Source organism: Hemibagrus wyckioides, linkage group LG06, assembly GCF_019097595.1.
Source record: "Hemibagrus wyckioides isolate EC202008001 linkage group LG06, SWU_Hwy_1.0, whole genome shotgun sequence".
Taxonomy (NCBI): domain Eukaryota; kingdom Metazoa; phylum Chordata; class Actinopteri; order Siluriformes; family Bagridae; genus Hemibagrus; species Hemibagrus wyckioides.
Window position 1 is genome coordinate 44,745,023 of NC_080715.1, and position 10,000 is coordinate 44,755,022.

At 43.6% G+C, this 10,000-nt stretch overlaps 1 protein-coding gene across 7 annotated transcripts in view; it reads right to left on the reverse strand.

Moving 5' to 3' along the window:
• The window catches only part of ptprk (protein tyrosine phosphatase receptor type K), a 185,983-nt gene that overhangs the window by 71,550 nt on the left and 104,433 nt on the right, over nt 1-10,000 (reverse strand). For all 7 annotated transcript variants that reach the window (XM_058391220.1, XM_058391221.1, XM_058391222.1 and 4 more), the window contains one exon: nt 9,605-9,898. In XM_058391220.1, coding sequence (XP_058247203.1) covers nt 9,605-9,898 — 294 coding nt within the window. The remainder of the gene's footprint in view (nt 1-9,604; nt 9,899-10,000) is intronic.

Consider the following 10,000-nt stretch of genomic DNA (forward strand, 5'->3'; position numbering starts at 1 on the left):
CACACACACACACACACACACACTCTTCAGTGGATATGTAGAGACTCTCCATCATAAGAAGCCAAAGCACTTCATCTGAGACAGAGAAAAGAAATAATTTCAGTGCGCGCACACACACACACACACACACACACAGGAAGTGGAGGGTAAGCGATGGTGAATTCAGGTATTGAGCACCAACTGGCCGTTTTGAAATTCAAATAGGCCGGTCTGCCTAAGCTCTGATAAGCAAACTAGGACACACTCGCATATATGCGTGCACACACACACACACACACACACAGGATTATGGGTAATAAAGTAAGTTATTAAGCACATGCCAGCCAACCTCACACTGCTAAACACTCATAAAAGAGAAATTCTGGATTATGTACTGATCTGTCCCAAATCACCCCCTGTTCACTACCTAGTGCACTACTTTCACTTTGGATTTAGGTCCAGAAGCAATGTGTCTGGTGGAGTTTATGTGGACTATGCAGTGAATAGGGTGTGTGATTTGAGACATGTCCACACTGTACTGATGATGGAGTTTATGTGGACTATGCAGTGAATAGGGTGTGTGATTTGGGACACACCCACAGTGTGTCCTGATGATGGTGTTCATGTAATGAAGTAGTGTTTAATTTGGGACACACCAATAGACTGATGATGGTGTAGTGAATAAGGTGTGTGGTTTGGGACACATCCAAAGTAGACAAATGTTTGGTGGTTATTTTTTCCTACACTGTGAACAGGGTGTGTGGTTTGGGACGCATCCACACTGGACTGATGATGATGTTTATGTGGATTATATAGGGTTAAAGGCATATGGTTTAGGACACATAGTGAGTAGGGTGTGTGGTTTGGAACGTGTCCACGCTGGACCCGATGATGGTGAGACATTTCTTGCTCGGATAAAGCGCTCAGGTTTGAGTCATTTCCATTTAAATCGCCTTTCCCCACAGACGCCGATAATCCTACGACTACATGGACGACCGGTAGGAAGCCTGGGCAAACACACACACACACACACACCTTTATCTCCACAAGAGGTTTGGAGAGTGAACTGGATTTGTGCAGGTGTGTGTATGCATGCGTGGCTTTCATTTAGAGACATCTCTATGGTGGAGGGAGAGAGAGAGAGAGAGAGAGAGAGAGAGAGAGAGAGAATGAAAAACAGACAGAAAGGACACAAAAACCCAGAAAGTAAAAGACAATGAAAGAGAGGCAGATTGCTCTGTTTGTAAACTCACTGATCAGCATAAAGCCAGATTCATTTTTTCGCTGAGAAAACTTTCTTTACATTATACACACCAAACACTCTGAGAAATTAATTACCAACCAGCTTGTGTGTGAGAGACAGACAAATACGAAATCTTCTCCCGGGAGAAATGAGTGAGGTTTGAACACAAGCCTGGTAAATGATTAAATATAAAAACCAATAAAGCTGAGTTTATAAGGAGAGAGAAAGAAAAATAGAGAGAGAGAGAGAGAGAGAGAGAGAGAGAGAGAGGGAGATGAACAGATAGAGACTTGGAGTAACTCAGACCTGGATTTGATTTACGTGGACATCTCAGGAGAGGAATGAGGAAAGGAGATGTGGATATGAGGTCAAGCATCACAATAACCTTCTTATCATGCTCAGATGGTGTTCTCCTGACACTGACCCTGTTCATGTAGACCTGCTCTCCATCACACCAGCAGAGGGGCAACTGGAGCACTGTGGCTGTGGAGCTCTATGCTAAGACTCTCTTCCTGGACCACCATTTTGAAGTGCTGTTTGGTAGGAGATCCACAGACAGCAGGACATGTCATAAGGAATGTCAGAATAGTAGCCTTCCACTCTCTAGTCCATCTCTAAGTGAAGGTGGAGAACATGTAAAAGTCTCTTCTCCACAAGCTGATGGTCATGATGTCAAAGCAATTTCAAGGTTCTCAGGGTTCCCCACCCCATGCCACGGCTGCAGGAACTCGTCCAGTGCTCGTCACCACACCCTGTGACCTCTATCTAACCCCTTATTTCATCCCTGCCGCTTTCAAAAACTTACTTTGGCACCTTAACAGTGACTCAGAAAGTTAGGCAAAGCACATGACACCTCACGTTGTGTTGGAAAGAACGGCTAATAAAATAAAATAAATAAAAATCCTAGTGCTGTACCTTGGCAGCCGTACTGACGGGTAAGCTTCTAGCACAACTGTCTGGAGGATACATTCCTACAGATTATTCCTTATTATTATTTCTTATTCCTTCAGAGGATAAAGTGGTTCCAACTGACAAGACCTTCTTCCAACTGGACTTTGATGGACACTGATTCTGAAAGCAGCAGGTAAGGAGGTAAGAAGGTTTACGAGGTAAGGAGGTACGAATGTAAGGAGATAAGAAGGTACGAATGTAAGGAGGTAAGAAGTTAAGGAGGTAAGGAAATGAGGAGGTTAGAATGTAAGGAGGTAAGGAGGTAAAGAGGTGAGGAGGTAAGGAGGTAAGAATGTAAGGAGGTAAAGAGGTGAGGAGATAAGAATGTAAGGAGGTAAAGAGGTGAGGAGATAAGAATGTAAGGAGGTAAGAAGGTAAAGAGGTGAGGAGGTAAGAATGTAAGGAGGTAAAGAGGTGAGGAGATAAGAATGTAAGGAGGTAAAGAGGTGAGGAGGTAAGAATGTAAGGAGGTAAAGAGGTGAGGAGATAAGAATGTAAGGAGGTAAAGAGGTGAGGAGGTAAGAATGTAAGGAGGTAAAGAGGTGAGGAGATAAGAATGTAAGGAGGTAAGAAGGTAAAGAGGTGAGGAGGTAAGAATGTAAGGAGGTAAAGAGGTGAGGAGATAAGAATGTAAGGAGGTAAAGAGGTGAGGAGATAAGAATGTAAGGAGGTAAAGAGGTGAGGAGGTAAGGATGTAAGGAGGTAATAAGGTAAGGAGGTAAGAATGTAAGGAGGTAAAGAGGTGAGGAGGTAAGGATGTAAGGAGGTAAGAAGGTAAAGAGGTGAGGAGGTAAGAATTTAAGGAGGTAAAGAGGTGAGGAGGTAAGAAGGTAAAGAGGTGAGGAGGTAAGAATTTAAGGAGGTAAAGAGGTGAGGAGGTAAGGAGGTAAGAAGGTGAGGAGGTAAGAATGTAAGGAGGTAAGAAGGTAAAGAGGTGAGGAGGTAAGAATTTAAGGAGGTAAAGAGGTGAGGAGGTAAGGAGGTGAGGAGGTAAGAATGTAAGGAGGTAAGAAGGTAAAGAGGTGAGGAGGTAAGAATTTAAGGAGGTAAAGAGGTGAGGAGGTAAGGAGGTAAGAAGGTAAAGAGGTGAGGAGGTAAGAATTTAAGGAGGTAAAGAGGTGAGGAGGTAAGAATTTAAGGAGGTAAAGAGGTGAGGAGGTAAGAATTTAAGGAGGTAAAGAGGTGAGGAGGTAAGGAGGTAAGAAGGTAAAGAGGTGAGGAGGTAAGAATTTAAGGAGGTAAAGAGGTGAGGAGGTAAGAATTTAAGGAGGTAAAGAGGTGAGGAGGTAAGAATTTAAGGAGGTAAAGAGGTGAGGAGGTAAGAATTTAAGGAGGTAAAGAGGTGGAGGTAAGAATTTAAGGAGGTAAAGAGGTGAGGAGGTAAGAATTTAAGGAGGTAAAGAGGTGAGGAGGTAAGAATTTAAGGAGGTAAAGAGGTGAGGAGGTAAGAATTTAAGGAGGTAAAGAGGTGAGGAGGTAAGAATTTAAGGAGGTAAAGAGGTGGAGGTAAGGAGGTAAGAAGGTAAAGAGGTGAGGAGGTAAGAATTTAAGGAGGTAAAGAGGTGAGGAGGTAAGAATTTAAGGAGGTAAAGAGGTGAGGAGGTAAGAATTTAAGGAGGTAAAGAGGTGAGGAGGTAAGAATTTAAGGAGGTAAAGAGGTGAGGAGGTAAGAATTTAAGGAGGTAAAGAGGTGAGGAGGTAAGAATTTAAGGAGGTAAAGAGGTGAGGAGGTAAGAATTTAAGGAGGTAAAGAGGTGAGGAGTTAAGGAGGTAAGAAGGTAAGGAGGTAAGAATGTAAGGAGGTAAGAAGGTAAAGAGGTGAGGAGGTAAGAATTTAAGGAGGTAAAGAGGTGAGGAGGTAAGAATTTAAGGAGGTAAAGAGGTGAGGAGGTAAGAATTTAAGGAGGTAAAGAGGTGAGGAGGTAAGGAGGTAAGAAGGTAAAGAGGTGAGGAGGTAAGAATTTAAGGAGGTAAAGAGGTGAGGAGGTAAGAATTTAAGGAGGTAAAGAGGTGAGGAGGTAAGAATTTAAGGAGGTAAAGAGGTGAGGAGGTAAGGAGGTAAGAAGGTAAAGAGGTGAGGAGGTAAGAATTTAAGGAGGTAAAGAGGTGAGGAGGTAAGAATTTAAGGAGGTAAAGAGGTGAGGAGGTAAGAATTTAAGGAGGTAAAGAGGGGAGGAGGTGGGAATTTAAGGAGGTAAAGAGGTGAGGAGGTAAGAATTTAAGGAGGTAAAGAGGTGAGGAGGTAAGAATTTAAGGAGGTAAAGAGGTGAGGAGGTAAGAATTTAAGGGAGGAAAAGAGGTGAGGAGGAAAGAATTTATGGAGGTAAAGAGGTGGAGGGAAGGAGGTAAGAAGGTAAAGAGGTGAGGAGGTAAGAATTTAAGGAGGTAAAGAGGTGAGGAGGTAAGAATTTAAGGAGGTAAAGAGGTGAGGAGGTAAGAATTTAAGGAGGTAAAGAGGTGAGGAGGTAAGAATTTAAGGAGGTAAAGAGGTGAGGAGGTAAGAATTTAAGGAGGTAAAGAGGTGAGGAGGTAAGAATTTAAGGAGGTAAAGAGGTGAGGAGTTAAGGAGGTAAGAAGGTAAGGAGGTAAGAATGTAAGGAGGTAAGAAGGTAAAGAGGTGAGGAGGTAAGAATTTAAGAATATAAGGAGTAAGAAATAAGGTTCACCAGACTGATAGACAGAGCTGACCCATATGTGACGGTGTGACGGTTTTCACTTCACCTTCCAACTCAAGCAAAGGTCAAGGGTCAACCATCCTGGCCTGTTATGAGACTCCATACATTGAAGAAGCCATCTCTCTAAACCCCACAAGCTTTACACCAGGAGCCAGTGGATGTGTTCATAACCTCTCGAGCAAACCTTCATTTTCAGAAGCTCCTGAGGATCAGTGACCTGTGAGCAATTCAGCTTGACCCTCAGACTTCATTAGGTCATCTTCATTCACCTCCTGAACCATCAGCACCTTCACACATGCCCAGTTTACTCCAGTCTCCTCCACACTACCCCCAACCTTCAGCTAGCAAGGTATGAAGGGAAAGAGGGATGAAAAGAAGAAAGAAATACATCAGATGAAAAGAAAAGAAAAGAAAAGAAAAAAGGGACTGAATAAATTAAGTACACGAAGAAATGAAATGAAAGAGGGGGAGGAATGAAAGAGGGGAAAGGAATAAGTAGAAGAGAAGAAATGAAGAAAGAGAGAGAGAGAGAGAGAGAGAGAGAGTGATTATAGCCTGGGAGAAACAGCAGGACCCTCCGTGGACTAACAGAGCTGTTAACAGCAGGACAGGTCTGTCTGTGGGGACGCGTGTGTGTGTGTGTTTGTGTGCATGTGTGTGTGTGTGTGTGTGTGTGTGTAGGCCAGTCGGGGCATGCTGTAAACATCCTGTAGCTACATGATGGAAAAACGGTCGGTGTTTACGAGCTGCTGCCCGCGAGGACACGCGTAAATAAAACATCCGTCTGGTTTGTGTGTGTGTGTGTGTGTGTGTGTGTACTTTAAGGTGGTGTTGTTCAGATGTGTAACGTGAGATTCTTAACGCCACAGGACACTGAAGTGTAATGAACCGTCGCTGTATCCCTCTATCCCGTGTGTGTGTGTGTGTGTGTGTGTGTGTGTGTGTCCGTCCACCGGGAGGCTGCTTGCGGCTGCAGAATGGTTTCAGCTTCATTACCAAATTAAAAAAATGAAGGTGTGAATTGAGTTCCTCTCGCAGTGAGAGCGCGGGGCGAGTACAGTGTGGTCATGTGACCTGAAGGTAGTGTGTCATCGTTATTCAGGCGCTCGTTAGCTAATTACATCAGCATTTTAAATTCACAGAAACACAACAACTTTAATACATTATTATTTTAAAAACAGGTGAATTTTATGGTACATTTAATGAGTAGAGAGATTAGCGAGCTTTGTATCTATTCCATTACAGTGTTTAATACAGGAGATAATTTCCTCAGGGTCGGCTAACAACACACAACACAGAACACACGCTAGTTATGCTAGCTAGCTTATCTGTCTACAGTCATGTCAGGGGCTCGCAGTAATAAAAACCTGAAATATTTGCAAGATATACTGAAATGTAAAATAATCCAAACATAAGCTAGTTTTTCTGATTAGCTTAAAATATGCTAACATTTGATCGTAGCTAGGTTGTATGCAATGCTAAATCAACATTACAGTTACATGAATAGTCAGGCTAACATTCCAGTTCCAATCGAGTTAGCTTAGCTGTCCAGAGTCACGCCAGTGCTTCACAGCTATAAAGCTAATCTGAAGCTGCTAACTGATGCTAGCTGCTGGACTTATTTTAGCTAATAGTCATATTTCCCTTCAGGGGAAACTGCATTAAGCTCGAGAAGCGGAATAAAAGCGACGTGAATAGACGTGAACTGGGGCGGAAACCTGACCCAAAAATGTTTAGCCATTAGCCTGGAGGGCACATTAGCATAGCATGAGAGAATTTCACATAACACAGTTGTCCTTCACGGAGAGCAAACAGGGCAAAGTCGCACTAAGACTAGTGAAACTTTGCCAACATTAACGGTACTCAAGCAACTCACGTCACTAGCTAGCATTAGCTTACTGTGGTTTTTATTATTAGCATCATGTTTACAAAGAAATTAACAGAAAGGTTATCCAGGTGGAGATGTAACATCCTCTGGCTTGTGATTGGCTGATTAAATAAAGTTTAAGCTCCGCCCTCACTGATGCACCACTTTCAGTACATTATGATGGATTCTGTGGTACTTAGAAATCTTTTCACCTTGACAACAATGTTGCTAAGCGACCGAACTCATCCAATTAAAACTGAAGTGCAGCATCAGCAAAAAACAACAGAAAAACACCCTGAAACTGACCTTTGACCCCGCCCAAGGCAAGACAGAGTTTGTTAACGAAAAATGAAAGGGCAAGTTAATTGAGAATTGGCCTGAAGACTGTGTGTGTGTGTGTGTGTGTGTGTGTGTGTGTTCTGCTACATCAGCATGATCACAGAGGACACATCAGACTCGTAATTAAAATCCTAACGTCTTCTTCTCGCTGTCCCTTTAACTAACAATCCAAAGAGTCTCTCTCTCTCACACACACACACACAGTTGTGTACATGTACACACACACACGGTTTAATGTGTGTATTTTCACAGATGTAAAATGTGCCTGAAAATTAAAATGAATAATATCATGATAATTATTATAAAGTGAATCATCATCACAGAGAGAGTGAGAGAGAAAGAGAGAGAGAGAGACAAACAGACAGACACAGACAGACAGAGACACAGACAGAGAGAGAGAGACAGAGACAGACAGACAGACAGACACAGGCAGACAGTCAGAGAGAGACACAGGCAGACAGTCAGAGAGAGACACAGGCAGACAGTCAGAGAGAGACACAGGCAGACAGTCAGAGAGAGACACAGGCAGACAGTCAGAGAGAGACACAGGCAGACAGACAGACAGAGACACAGACAGACAGAGAGAGACAGAGACAGACAGACTGACAGAGACAGACAGACTGACAGAGACAGACAGACAGAGACACAGACAGAGACACAGACAGAGACAGACAGAGACACAGGGACAGACAGAGAGAGACAGACAGATTCTTACAGGGTTTAGGGGAGGGGCTGTTCTCATAAGTTTTGGCACCCTTACCCTATTTAACATCAGTGTTGCATTTTCAGAGATAAACCCATGCTGTGTGTGTAAGGGTGTGTTCTGTAAGGGTGTGTTCTGAAGGGGTGTGTGTGTGTGTGTGTGTGTGTGTGTGTGTGTTTGTTTCCAACTTTCATTTCTCTTGAATCTGGGGCAAAAACGATCAATATGCTATTTGAAGGAAATGGCACGACATTTGTACAGGAATAAATCATACACATCACACACTTCCATCTCATCTCATCTCTCACACACACACACACACACTTCAGATACTGCTCTTCAAAATTCTATCTCTACATTCAATCAACATAGACAAAATAAACACACACACACTCTCTAAAAGCCAGAGAGAGGTTTAGCAGTGGACCAGTCGTGTGTGTGTGTGTGTGTCTTCACTCAGACTGTAATTGAGTAAATTCGGAGGGTCTGAGCTGAGATAAGCGTGTGATTGGCTGAAAGAGATGAAAGAAGAAACAAGCTTTCTATCACAAGTCATGTCACACACACACACACACACACACACCTTAAAAAAAAGAACCTTCAAACTTCAATTCCGATCTGGAGACACAGCAGTGTGAATCTCAATCTGAGAGAGAGAGAGAGAGAGAGAGAGAGAGAGAGCGAGACAGAGACAGAGAGAGACAGAGAGAGAGAGAGAGAGAGAGAGAGAGACAGAGAGAGAGAGACAGAGGGAGACAGAGAGAGAGAGAGACAGAGAGAGAGAGAGAGACAGAGAGAGAGAGAGACAGAGAGAGACAGAGAGAGAGAGACAGAGAGAGAGAGAGAGAGAGAGAGAGAGACAGAGAGAGAGAGAGAGAGAGAGACAGAGAGAGACAGAGAGAGAGAGAGAGAGAGAGAGAGAGAGAGAGAGAGAGACAGAGAGAGAGAGAGAGAGAGAGAGAGAGAGATGAACAGATAGAGAGAGAAAGGAAATGAAGTCTGGGAGAGAAAACTAAAAGAAGGTGGGAAGAAAGAAAGAGAAATAAAATAAAGTAGAAAATATCACGCTGAGAGAGAGAGAGAGAGAAAATGGATGGAAGAGACAACGAATGAATAAAGATGAAAATAAGTCAAGTAGAGTGCGAGAGGCAAAAAAAGGAGGAATTAATGAGTAAGAGATGGAGAGATGAACAAAGAGAGAAAAGTGATGAAAATAAAAAAAGGAAACAAAATAAAATTGGATGAGAAAAAAAGATAGGAAAGAAAAGAAGAGAAGAAAGACAGAGAGAGAACAAAATGGTGTGATATTAAAATAAAGGAATAAAGGAAGAAATTGATGAATGGAAAGAAAGAAAGAAAGAAAGAAAGAAAGAAAGAAAGAAAGAAAGAAAGAAAGAAAGAAAGAAAGAAAGAAAGAAAGAAAGAAAGAAAAAGATAGATAGACAGATAGAAAACACTGAGCTCCAGGAAGGAGAGAGAGAGAAGTCTCACTCACAGAGAGAGAGAGAGGGTGAAGTCTAGCCACGCCCCCTCCCACCAGTCCCACCCCCCACCCCCGTGCAAGTGTTGAATCTGTTCCTCTATCCATCCATCTTTCAATACTATGCATCACACTGTCGCCATAGCAACCAAGAGTAAGAGATCACCACGGTGACAGGACCATCACACCCCTGACCCACCCCCACCCCCCAAGAAAACTGATAAAACAGACATTTTAAATGAAAGGGGGCAGGGATATGCAAATCACTGTATGAATCTGAAATCTGTTTTTTCCTTATATGGTATTGCTGGGAATGTAGAGTTAAAGGGAACAGGGCAGTAGGCGGAGTCAGGAAGGCATCACTGACCTGCACACTTGGTGCGAGTGATGAGGGCGGGGCCAGGTTTTCCGGTCCCGCCCTCTCCGGGGCGTGTCAGCAGCACGCGGATCTCGTACTCGGTGTCGGGGTCGAGGTGCCACAGTTTGTAATGGGGTGAGTTGACGGCATGCGTCTCGGTCCAGGACCCCGACGTCATACGGTACTCCACCTCCTTCAGGATGATCGGACCGTCGCCGAAGATGGAGTTAGCGTTCAGCTGGATCAGCAGGTACGTCGGGCCGACGCCCAGCAGCTGGGGCGGAGCTATGGGCCTCGGGGGCTCTGTGACAGACAAACACTCATGTTACTGCTACTGAACACGGGGGTTAAGCTCCGCCCCCTTAACACACCCTCGTCTCATCTACACACACTCCTTTCCTCCTT